General features: G+C 41.1%; 1 protein-coding gene across 1 annotated transcript; it reads right to left on the bottom strand.

Moving 5' to 3' along the window:
* Positions 1 to 1,772: 1,772 nt before the first annotated feature.
* On the bottom strand, positions 1,773 to 10,683 carry gnb3b (guanine nucleotide binding protein (G protein), beta polypeptide 3b). Its single transcript, XM_085261946.1, has 9 exons — positions 10,452 to 10,683; positions 8,160 to 8,273; positions 7,114 to 7,259; positions 6,448 to 6,511; positions 5,477 to 5,633; positions 5,302 to 5,368; positions 4,171 to 4,372; positions 3,806 to 4,022; positions 1,773 to 2,778 (listed from the first exon to the last, which is right to left on the bottom strand). The coding sequence occupies exons 2-9, from the start codon at positions 8,226 to 8,228 to the stop codon at positions 2,672 to 2,674; spliced, it is 1,029 nt and encodes a 342-aa protein (XP_085118072.1). The 5' UTR covers positions 8,229 to 8,273; positions 10,452 to 10,683; the 3' UTR covers positions 1,773 to 2,671.
* Between the last annotated feature and the right edge of the window lie 2,080 nt (positions 10,684 to 12,763).

The raw sequence follows: 12,763 nt of genomic DNA, 5'->3' as shown, positions 1-12,763 counted from the left end.
CACCCCGGACAGGTCGCCAGTCTGTGGCAGGGCTAACACATAGAGACAGACAACCATTCACACTCACATTCCCACCTATGGGCAATTTAGAATGACCAGTTAGCCTAATCCCACTAATAGTCTTTGGTCTATGGGAGGAAGTCAGAGTACTCAGAGAGTTCCCACACAAACTTCACACTGAAAGACCCTGGCCTGATGGCGAGTTGGACTCAGGACCTTCTTAGTAATGTGAGCAGTGGTCTTTTTGTGAGCTTTTTAAACTTTTTGAATGATATATATATATTTTTTAATTTAGCTTCTCTTCATTGATTTTCTGAAAGAGAATGGAGGTTTTCTGGAACAACTTCAATGACGCCCAAAGTGCATAGAGAAGAACAAGGGTCTGAAGCTCCAGCAACACTTATAGTATAAAGAACAGCTTTATTATTTGACCAAGGCTGTTTCGGCCTGTGGCCTTCATCATGGTCATCCATCCATCAGGTCGTTGTCTTCATTGGTTGACTGTACATTTTAGAATTTACTTTAAAGTTTTAGTTTTTCCTTTTAGGGTCCTTGTTAGGTTTATATTGTTGATTGTCATTTATGCTTAGAAATATTTAACCATATATGCTTAGAGGTGTATAATCGATTGTGTAGTGATAGGATGTGTGATCCTTAATAGTCTGCAAAGGCTTTGTGTGCATTCCAGAGTGCTCTGGCTTTCACACCCACATCCTGGGAGCATGGGAGAGGTCGTACCTTCTCTTATTGTTTTATGGTAGGATAAACGTATATGTCAGTTTTAGTCTAAGTGCCTTTTGTTTAGATGAACTGCTGGACTTCCAGACCAGCAGGTTTAGGGAAGTCTTTATGGGGTCACACACTGACCCCCCCCCACACACACACACACACACTTACACAACGCACAGGCAAGGTACTCTTTGTGTGTATGTATACATCGTATGCTAATGCACCTATGCATATTCATGTAACCTCAATAAAAGAGCAGTGTTACGGGGGAGCAGATGAGAGCAACTGGGGTCAAGCGAAGGGACGGCGTTTGTTCACTTCTCTCCCGTGCATGAGAAACATAAAGAACTTTGCCTACTCGTGTCTTGCTTTGCTGTGTAATTAAATTGTCCTTAACGTTCCAGCGAATAGGTTTATGCTACAAACCTATCAGTCCTACATGGTCAAACTCCCTCGGTATGTCTGTCACCGTGAGGAACCTCATTGAGCTTACAGGTCATCAGGTCAAAAGTCGCCGTTGGCTTCACTGTCAAAGTTGAGAAATTGTCTTTGTGCTGTAGAGACTCCACTGACTCTTTTACAAGCTTGTAATTAATTTGATGTTTTATGTTATGAATCTACTTGTGTTTTTCTTGTGTTTTTGTGAAGCACTTTGCAGTTTTTATCAGTGAAAAGTTCTGTTTAAATCAGTGTTACATACTTTAACTTATTTTCTGATTCCAGTACATGTGATGCAGAACATCAGCACTTTGTCTGGAGACAATTCAAACCTCCTCGTTCACTGTAGAGCTTCATTTCTGCACCAGCATCTCTGTGTCTACCCTGCTGCTGTTTGCAGGTATGACTCACATTACTGAGGTGTGCTGACCTCTAATGAGATTCCGCTCCAGGCATTTTTGCCCTCTGATGATGAGAGCAACAGCTGCAGGGACCAGTCTAGATTCTGGAGGACTGTATGTGCATGTTAATGTAAGAAATTAAAACTAACCCTCATAACTAAAGGTCAGACCTTGTCATTGAAACAAAAAGACTCTGACATAGTCTTAATGCAGAATTCTATGTTTATTAGAAAGATTTCCAACAGAAATCTTGTATTTTTTTGTACAGAGGAACTGCTCAAGTTTAAAAGTACAACAAAATGCAGCTGAAGCCAGAGGAGTAAAGAAAGCTTACAGGAGTGTTTTACAGCCACTCTCACAGCCAGGTTCCACCTTCAAACCATCATCCACGAGCCCATCAGTGTTTTTTTTACCTGTGAAGTGGGGAAAGCAGCCATCTTGGATCAAAGTCAGCTGGTGGTAATATGGGACCCGAGAAAGCAGCTCAACCATACAAATACACACTCAGAATATGTGCAGCCAAAAAAGCAAACAGATCAGATACAACAAAGAGACTCTGTACATAGACATTTCTAATGTGTTAATCTATAAAATATAAATAAATATACATGTCAGTCTTTTTCTTCTAGATGATTGCAGTGCTCTTTTAAAAGGTCAAAGACCTCGAAGACAATAAAAATAAATCTGTAGCTCTATCTTCATGTTTTCATTATTTACTGTTCTTTATTCAGTTATTTTCAGAAAATCTAGAGATTTTTATCATTTTCAATAAGAGCTTATTTTCCGCTCCGTTTTGATTAATAATCTATTTTTTTTAAGATTTACTTTTTTCAGCAAATAAATCCACAGTAAAGCTTTCTTGTACATGCAGTGGGATGCATCGTGCATTGTTTAACTGATGCCATTTGCACAATATGACTCATTCGCAACCTTTTAAAATTTGCATACATGTATGAGGAAGAAGCAGAGCGGGAAAAAGAAAGAGAGGAAGGTCAAATATCTGCACCAAATCTCCAGCCTCACTTCTCTGCCACTATTTTCCTCTCCTCTCATCCTGCTCCGTTTCTTCTTCGTCTCCTGGCGTTATTCTCTGCAGGGACGCCTCAGTTCCACAGTTTGAGGAAGCTGTCCCAGGATCCTGTGCAGACGCCCATACCGTCATCAGGGACGCCGGTGCAGCTCACCCTGTTGTCATGACCGGAGAGCACGCCTGGTGTTGTACAACAAGATAAAAGACATGAAAGAGTGCAGAAGGAGTGAAGGAAAAGTAAGAGGTCATGGTTGTAAGCAATGGAGATGAGTGAATAAAAGTAATTATGACAGAGAAATTAAAAGGAGAGTAAAGAAAAGGAAAAAAGATGCTCAGAAGGCACAAGATGAGTCAATGAAAAACAAAAAGAGTGGAAAGTACAAACAGAGGAGAAAGTGTGGAACAAAAATAAGACATCACAAGAACAAAGTATATGAGGAAAGCAAAGAAGAGCAAATGGCCAAAAAAAATCAGGGAGGGGAAAAAAATCATATGAAAGTGACGAAAGAAAAAGAAGAAATTCAAGGAGAGGACATGGAAAAGAAAAGAGTGGGAAGCAGACAAGAAAAGAGGGGAAGTAAAGGAAAAAGATGAGCGAGTGAAGCACATAAAGGAAGGAGAATTAAAGACGAGAAGAAAGAACATTGGGGAAAAAAGGGAATAACATGAAGTGACTGTAGAAAGTAGAGTGGAGTGTAAGCAAACAGCAAAATGGAACAACATGTCAGAACAACACCAAAAATAGAAAAATAGAAAAAGAATGGCAGAGAAGAAAGGGAACAAGGAGAAAGAGCAAAGGGAAAATGGTGGAAATGATTAATTAAAGGAAAGGAAAAGAAAAAAGAGGGGAAAACAGCATCGGGAAGAGAGGAAGCAAGGGAAGGAAAAAAATGACGGCAAGGAAAGAGAGTAAATGAAAAAATTTAGGAGACGAATTGGAAACAGCAAAGGAAATAAATGTATTTTCTTTTTTTAAGAAATAAAATATTCATTTTTGAAAAAAAATTAATGAACTGTTCCGTTGGAAGCAAAGAGATCATAAAAATAGTGCATCAGCACCATCTACAGGTGACATGTGGAAGAGCACCAACGTTAATGAAAACGTCACTCCCTATGCTCCCTTTTAAAAGTCTATAAATTAAGATATCCATCCATCCACAAGATATACATATTTAAATTTAAGTAATTTTGAATAAACTCTGCTCACCGACTTTCTCTCCCTTCAGTGAGTCCCAGATGTGGCAGTTGAAGTCATCGTAACCTGCAAAGATAAGGCGGCCTGAGCTGGAGAGAGCCAGAGATGTGACCCCGGCGTTCAGGCTGGTGTCCTGGTAGCAAATCACCTCCTGGTCGGCGCGCAGGTCGTACATCTTGCATTGGCAGTCATCGGAGCCTGTGATGATGGCATTACCACTTTGGAAGAACTACAAGTGGGACGAGAAGAAGCATTTGAGTTTTAAACCAAGAGGAAATAGTTTTGCTAAGGCAGCCTTCAGACCACAACTGTCCCCCTATAGACTAGAAATAGTGTGATTTGTGTGTGTGTGTCGTGAGTTTCTGGGATATCCTCACAGAAATGGCGTTAATGTCGCTGGTGTGTCCGGAGAAAGTCTGCTTGCAGGCGCCTTCCCTCAGATCCCACAGCTTGGCCAGAGAGTCACAGGCTCCAGAGATGAAGGTGTTCATGTCGGGGGAGAGAGCCAGCGACATGCAGTCCCCAATGTGGTTGGTGAAGTTGACCTTCTGCTTGCCGGTCTCCAGGTCCCACAGACAGCTGAAGATGAGAGGAAGAAGACAGAGACACAAATCAGAGGTTTTTAGACCAGACGGCGTTCTGATTAACTGTCTCAGGTCTTTTTAGCTTACCTCAAATCTAATTTCTTGATGACAGCTCTAAGTTCGTTTGTATCTTTGTTAATATGAATGAACAAATAACATTAATTTATTTGTTAATTCATATTTTCAAGCAATGATCTGAGATTAATGTTATCTCCATCTTAACTGTTTAGAGACATCTGCCTGATAAAATACACGGCATGCACACAGGTAGCTACGGTGGCCGAGCCCTGTAGGACACCGTGTGCACATGTCCATTTTTCTCTGAACCATACAACATGTTCTAGTCAATAAACACACTGCGAGAGTTTCATGGGATCATAATGAAGTGACAACTACAGTCGTTTTCTTATAGACTTTTATAAAATATGACTTATTTTTAATTTAATTTAACTTAATTTAATTTATATAGCACCAAATCACAACAGTCACCTCGAGGTGCTTTGTAGCGTAAGGCAAAGACCCTACAATAATGCAGAGAAAGCCCCAACAATTAGACGACACCCTATGTACAAACACTTGGCAACAGTGGGAAGGAAAAACAGGACAAAACCAGGCTACGTGAGGGCCAGCAATTTGCAGCGACTGGCTCCGCCCCCCACTGGTCATTAGAAAGAGTGCAGGTTTAAGGCACTTCCCCTTTACATTTTAGAAATATTGCCTATAGTATGTGGTAATATGAAGACACCATAGAGCACATGATTGGTGAACAAGTGTCATGGTTTTTTTAATACCTTCAGGCTAATGGGAGAATGCACAGCCTTGATACTGATTTAAAAGCTGCTCTTTTTCCCTTGTTCACTACTGTAGGTGGGTTGATAGAAATGACTGACATCAAACACTAAGAAACACAAACTTTAAACTCACCAGGTGGTGTCACCGGAGGCTGTCAAGATCTCAGTATCGCTAAGGAAACGGCAGCAAGACAGGTAACCTGGGCGAGAGAGAGTTTTGCGAGCGTCTCAGGTTGGCTGTGCATGCATTCATTGGTTTTGATGCTGTGAAGTAAGTTGAAGGCATTTAAAGGAAGCTCCCTCCTCACCTGTGTGTGCGTCCAGCTCTCTGAGGGTTTTGGGGCTGGCCGCCTTGATGTTGTAAACTGTGCAGATGTTGTCCAGACCACCGCTGGCCACCAGGTTACCAGAAGGGGCGAAGGCGACACTCATCACCCAAGCAGACTTCAGTGGAACAGCAACCAACTGGGAAGAGGGAATTCAGTTTAAACAACCAGGAGGTTGCAGCTCTGCAGTTTAACAAGCATGGACAGCGTTTGAAGGCTGGAGAGACGATGTTCCTGTTGGCTGTCTGTGCTTCCACTCAGGTCTAAAGGCCTGCGAGGAACCACTGCAACAGCAACAACAAGCTTATCGTGACACTATTAATCTTTGTTTACTGCTTTAGAAATAGGTTCACTGAGTCACCGCAGGAAAGCAGATGAACAGTCAAAGTAGAGTCAAAACACACAAAATGCTAAATGTAAATGAAGAGATTTTCACAAATGTTTGTGAAGATTCATCACAACAGACCAGTTGTTTCTGGACTCCTGTAAAGCACTGACCCTCAAACAGGGGTGCTTTGAAGGGTGCTCAGAAATGAATTTAAACTGTGAAGCTTGCTCATCCATTGGCTAATTAGCTCACTGCTGAAATCTGCTCACTGGGTAATCTAATTATGTTGGGATGTACTAAATAAATACTGAGCTCCAAGCTCAGATTGAACATTTTCTCCTTGTTCTTCTCTTCTTTTGTTTTTAACACTTGTTCTCAGTTTCTGTTATTATCCATTTGTGTTAGTCATTGTTGATATATCTAAAAGAACATGAACTAAAAACTACTAACTTACTAAATGAAATTAGCAGTTGATGACTGATTGTTTCATTGAGTAAATATGCAGTTTTTGTCTTATTTTGCAGGTTGTGTGTGGTTCGTTTTACTTGGTCTATTATATATTGCACTCCACAAATAACATGCCTGCACATTCAGATTAATTATGACATATCCCATGCAGTCCTACCTTGTTCCCTGTGAAACAGTCCCAGACGAGCAGCTTTCCATCCTGTGATGCACTGACCATCTGCCTGTGAGAGAAAGGAAGTGTCACTGTGTTTGAAGAGCACTTCAATCTTCATTAAATTAAAGATTTAAAAAACATCTCAGTGAGATAATGTCTCACTAATGATGAATATTTCTGTGGCTGTTAGAAAAGAGATGTCTTGTAGCAGTAACTATTGTGCCTTTTAAATTCACATGGATTGACTGTATGCTGGAGTTTATCTCGTTTCTGCATCTAAAGTTTGTTCACATGCGAAATAGTTTGGCTGTTATCACAACTAATGTTTGCATCCTGCAAATTCTGATGTCAAAGTCACAAACATATTAAAAACACACACACATTAATATGGATAAAAATCAGCAGTTTATAATCTTCAAGACACACATTCATTTTCATTACAGCACATACAAATAAATCAGGTAATTTCAGTATTTCTTTAATATTACAAGTGTTTTCTTCAAACTGTCAAACAGGCGATGTTATATTTACATATTACGTTTTTTAAGCATTAAATAGAGGTTTTTAAAAAGTAAAGGGATGAAACGAGTATTCATATACAACCTATTGTTGAATTTGATTACAGAGCTGCTCTTTTCTTACACAAACGTGCCACCCTTTCATCCTCACCTGGAGTCAGCTGACCAGTGCATGGCATAGATTTTAGCCAGGTGACCCTTGAGTGTCTTCCTGAGCTTCAGCTGGACCCGACCCACTGAGGCCACCCCTGATGCTGCTGCAGACATGCTGCCGTCATTCACAGCTTTGCGGGCCGCCTATTGGTCACACAGAGAATTACAGGTTTGGAAAAAGAAAAACTGTGTAGTCGGTGTTTTTCCTCACTCCTTTCCTCTGTGATGGCATCACAGCAATTCTAGCATTAGGAAAAAGGAAGGAGGTCCACTAAGTCCTCCACTAAGGCGAATTAACCTCCACAAATTATAAAGGAAAAACTAAGAGTAAGTAAGATCTGCAATCAAAAGAAACCTCTTCACAAGGGTAATATAAGCACCATGGGTCCATCGTCTATAATTATTAGTTTTTACCTGTCTAGTGAAACATGTTTAAATAAATATGATTATTAAGGCCATCCTGAACATTTTCCTGTTGTTTTGAACTTACAGTGACTCAGACAGACAGATATGTATGTATATACACATGTGTCTATGTGTTAACAGACCTCTCTGCATTGAATCATATCTGTTATTAACCTCTGTCTCTCTTCCACAGCATGTCTTTATCCTGTCTTCCTTCTCTCATCCCAATCAGTCGTAGCAGATGGCCCCGCCCCTCCCTGAGCTGAGTTTCTTCCTGTTAAAAGGAAGTTTTTCCTTCCCACTGTTGCCAAAGTGCTGCTCATAGGGGGTCAAATGGTTGTTGGGTTTTTCTCTGTATCTACTGTACAATATAAAGTGCCTCGAGGCGACTGCTGTTGTGATTTGGCGCTATATAAATAAAACTGAATTGAATTGAATATCAAAAGATTACATGCATATCTGTCACGTGACGGATGGAGAAAGACTGATTACTTGAGGTTAGTGTTAAATAAATACAATAACATTAATATACACGCTAGATAATATGAAAAATATGGTGTCACGGGGGTGAAATCAGGATTGTTTTTATGGTGTTGAAGATAAAAACACCTGGAACTTCCTCCCACAAGAAACGCTCACCTCAATCTGTGCACGGAGGCCATCACACTCCTTTTTCAGTGCATCCATTTCAGCCTTCTCAGCTGCCATGGTGAGAGTTGTTTGTTGATGTTACTGATGAAAAACCAAGCGACACTGAGAGGAATAGGAAATGGGGAAAAACACAAAAAAAAATATAATTATTTACTTGGAAAATATTCTGAAGTCCACGTGTGGACTAGACATATTTGCACAGACAGCAATGTTTGGATGTTTGTTGCAGCTCATTGTGAAAGATGTTAATGCTGTTAGTGGAATGACTCCCAGCCAAACGTATCCTCACGTTTGACCCTGCTGTGAAATAAAGTAGGTACCACGCAGTGACCCTGATTCCTGAACTGGAACGCTTCGATTCTTGTTGCACCACCAAGTCTACAGAAACAATTAGACACTCAGGTGTCAGCTGTCCCTGAACAAAGAGAGGAAGGGAACCGTTTAGAAGTATTAAAGAAGACGGCACAGAATCAACAATGGGTAAAAGAGGACAAGAGGAATGAAGGATAGATGTGTAGGACTTAGGAAAGAAGGAAGCAATTACATTACTCTAAAGGTCTAAAGGGCACTTAGTACATTTATTTTTGCGTGATTTAGAGGATAAAATACACGTCTTTAGTTTTTACTGACTCCTTTTATTCTTTATGGTTTTAAAGAGTTGGATCAGTGTTGAATCTTCCTTGTAAGGAATTTATGGTTGCCTTAACTTCAGTGTCCATTTTGACCTCACCAACACCCTTCCAGTGTAAAACTTTAAACCCTCAGGTTACATCATGTTACATCACCAACATCAAGGTCAAACAGCTAAAAGTTAACGGTCAGAAGCTGAAAAAACAAACAACAATAAAAGAAAAGCTGTTATTTCCAATCAGTGTCATCGTTTTTCTTGGTTTGTTCTTTTACTTTGAAACTTAGTGTTTACAATAAGTGTTCGGCTAATACTCTGTAACAGGATGCTGATGACTGACTAACTGAACACCGATTAACTGTGTGCACGTTTCTGCACATCATCAAACTATCGAGCTAAAAGCCTGAACCCCCATGAGTGAGGTAAAAATTACTGCTAATGCAAAACACAGAGATTCCAGTGAGGAATATTAAAACTTCCAGAGTTGTGCTACAGTTTTAACCTTGCCTGACTTGTTAGTCACAAACCATAAGTAGAGCTTGCACAGTAGTCACACAGGAACATGCAGGAGCTTTTACAGAAGACGGAGACATGATTAAGAATAAACGTCCACTGATTAGTACAAGTGATCGGTTGCATCAGTCTATGTGCAGGTAGCAGCTGCACATAGACTATGGAAGGTCGAGGATATGGTGGGGGCAGAGGTGAGGGGAGTTTGGGATGGGTTTCTACAGGACTTTAAATCCCTGCAGGAGAGCTTAAGAGAAGCTTTAGCGGTCAAATCTCCTGTCATCTGATTGCTGACTGCTCTTTACCCTGAGATCAGAGTGAGAGGGAGGGACTGCGGCGTGGACAATAGAAGAAATGGAGCTTCTGTTAGAGTCAAGACCAAAAACTGCTCCTCCTCTACTGTCCTGTTTATTCATTTGAGGTGCACTTATTGTTCATGTGAATGAAACACATGCGGCCATTTTCCAGAGCTTAAAGCCAGTGAAAATCTGAAACCTTATTACACCACTCTCCACCACTATAAGGACAACTTAACACCCCAACCTCCTGTCAGTGTGTTATTCTTGCACGCACACTTTAATGTGCAGACTGGAGGAGTCATGAGTTGACTCATTACACTCATGGATTGAGCCATCTGATTAGCAGACCACCTGCTACCACCAAAGATTTCCACAAACAAAGTGAGCTGGATGAGGTTTAGCTCTTTGTGACCGACCAGGCTGCAGCTTACTGCTGCTCCACCTGAAGCTCCAATCCTCTTTGGCAGAGTTGCTACAATCCAAAGATCACCTTCAGAGGGTTTAAGGATGCAGTGACAAGTTATTCTGTTGTTTGAAAGAAATTGATGACTTAACTCAAGTTGCATTGGTCAAATATCCTGAATTTGATCAAATCATGTGTCAGAAAATACAGAAAATCCCCAAAGTTGCTGATCACTTTTTGCTTTGGTAGCACAGCACTGCAAAAGTTCACTTCCTGTTCTTCCAAATAATAAAAAGCAGAACTCCACTTTTTTTCTTCAAACGGTGACAAAGAAAGATGATGAGTCCCCACAGCTGACTCAAAGCAGCTCCAACTGTTCCCCAGCAGCATTCCTTAACTTTAAACTGTCACAAAGAAGCACCAGAAATGCTGAAACTCACCTTTTCTCTTTTTCTGCACCTGTGCAGATCCCGATCGCAGACACCTGTGTTCCCCCTTTGAGCCGTTTCAGCTTCCACAGCTCTACAGGGTGCACAACCTGCTCGCTGGCTCCTCTGATGCTCTCCCACCGGCTGACTGCTAGTGGCTGTACTAGTGAAAAAGTCTGAGCCTTCCTCCACGGTGACGAACAGATGAGGATTGGAGGGGATGAAGGAGATAAGTGATGAAGGGATAAGGCTCAATGATGGAAATAGGGAAGGAGAGAGAGAGGAAAAAGGAAAGGGAGCATGGCGAGAGGAGGTAGGTAAAGCAATTGAAGGGAGAAAATCAGGTTATGAGGTCAAAAGATGAGAAGAGGTGAAGAAATCCAAGAACAAGACAAGAAGAGGAAGGGAACAGATGTCATAGCACAAGAGTAAACTAAAGGAAAGAAAGACAAACACAGAGATTTGTCTAAAGCAGGAAGATGGGAACTCTTCAGAGCACAAAGTTGGTTCCACGAACAGAGCAGTGGTTTCTTCTTGTGTTTAATTTATCCTATTAAAGGTTCAACAAAATATAAGGCAACGCCAGTTAAAAATGTTCATTTTAATTTCCACAGCTGTTTGTTCTTTTTTAACCCATCCACAAAGTAGTTTTATTCATTGGTGCATTGGTACGTATGCTTTGAATGCCCTGTGGTTGCAGAGAGGTGACATTGGTGCCTTGATTCCTGACATTGCACTGCATGTTTTTGGATGCGGGCGCAGGAATGGAGAGATGGACTGAGGCGGAGGTTTACAGGAGGGGTGAATTGGTTTGTCGGAGCTAATGAGCTGAGCCCAGTTAATCAGGGTCTAATAGGATATCCGGGGACGGGCAATCTCATTAGGGAATTAGAGCAGGTCAGGCTGAACGCGCGTCACACCTGACACACAGCAAAGGCACGGACGGAAAGTGGATCAAGAGTCAAAGGTTTTGTCTCAAAATTTAAAACTTTGATGCTGCATTTTTATTTCAAGACTGGAAGAGATTCAAGTTCCTTATAAAGATTCAATTCTTCAAATCAAGCAGTCTTTCTCCTTTACTATATGGGAAAAAATAAAATAAAATCAGCAGTAGACAGACGTGCAGGAGAGCAGGACATTAGATCTGTTTGGATGCAGACACTGAGAGAGAACATGGGAGAGGTTTTGGGTCGTGTCCTGCAGAGCAGGTACTCGTCTTCCACGTGAGCTGATCTTGGCTCCGCCCTCTTAGCATCTTTTAATTAGACTTGCAGCTTCAGGGCAAAGTTCCATGATTTTTATCCAAGAAAACTGGGGATAGAAAACTTCCTTTAGATCAGTCCCCTCATTCAATCCAGAAGAAGGTCAGAGGTCAGAGTGAGCACACGGGCTGTGCCCACGTTGGGATGCTAACATAGTCAACTAGTGCATCACCTGTAAACTGTATGAATGCAGTGCACAGATGCAGACAGCTGTGACACTGACACATGCAAATATAAAACAAGAACTAATCTCTTACTTCTTGTCCAGTTACAGCACAACGAGCCACATTATTTGTCAGATAATTAAAAACCCTCCAACAGCACTGATGCCACAAATGAGTGATTTGCTCTGCAAACAGCCAGGGTTAAAACTATCCTCAACAATTAAAATGTATAACTGTCTACAGACACCAAAACGTTTTGTTTATTTCTGCTACGGGGAGGCGTTGTATTCTGTAGTTTGTTTTTATGGTTTGTCTTGACTTGAAATAAGCCACTAAACTACTTATTTACCACATATGTTTTATTATCACGGGGCTTGATGTTCTGCAAATGAGTACTTCAATTATTCACTTTCCAAACTGACTTTTCCCTTGAAGTGATTTCATGTGAAATATTTTAAGCTTACGCCTGTTTTTATAAAACATTTAACAAGCATGTGTGTTGACAGACGGTCATTTGCACAGCAAACAGTGACTGAAGTTTGATCCTGTCATGACACTTTTAAGCTCAGCTGTTTCTTACTGACAGCGTTCCAGTGTCTGCTGAACATGTTTAAACACTTGGAAACTGTTTACAACTCTGCTCAGCAAATGTAGTCCAGTTACTTCACTCCAAGTTGCAACTCACATCCTATTGGTTAAATATCCAGGTAATCCATCCTCTATGGTCATAGGTGCGTGCTGAAATCAACAATGACGTTCGACGGCCTCCTCTAATGAGGACTTCTAGCTTAAGCTTCACCTCGGGCGGTGTCCTGTTTTAAGCAGTTGATGCAACAGGTTTAGGATCTGGTCTGATGATGTCACACAGCAACATCAGTGTTATGCAGCAGTGCTTGTT

This window comes from Mchenga conophoros, linkage group LG22 (assembly GCF_057382185.1).
Source record: "Mchenga conophoros isolate Kocher_MC1m ecotype Shallow Benthic linkage group LG22, M_conophoros_male_GT1.1, whole genome shotgun sequence".
NCBI classification, from domain to species: domain Eukaryota; kingdom Metazoa; phylum Chordata; class Actinopteri; order Cichliformes; family Cichlidae; genus Mchenga; species Mchenga conophoros.
This window is presented reverse-complemented; position numbering and strand designations above follow the sequence as displayed.

Coding starts and splice junctions, on each gene's coding strand:
- gnb3b (XM_085261946.1), bottom strand. CDS start 8,228: ATGGCAGCTGAGAAGGCTGAAATGGATGCACTGAAAAAGGAGTGTGAT. Junction 7,260..8,159: donor GCCTCCGTGCACAGATTGAG/GTGAGCGTTTCT, acceptor TGTGACCAATAG/GCGGCCCGCAAAGCTGTGAA. Junction 6,512..7,113: donor CACTGGTCAGCTGACTCCAG/GTGAGGATGAAA, acceptor TTTCTCTCACAG/GCAGATGGTCAGTGCATCAC.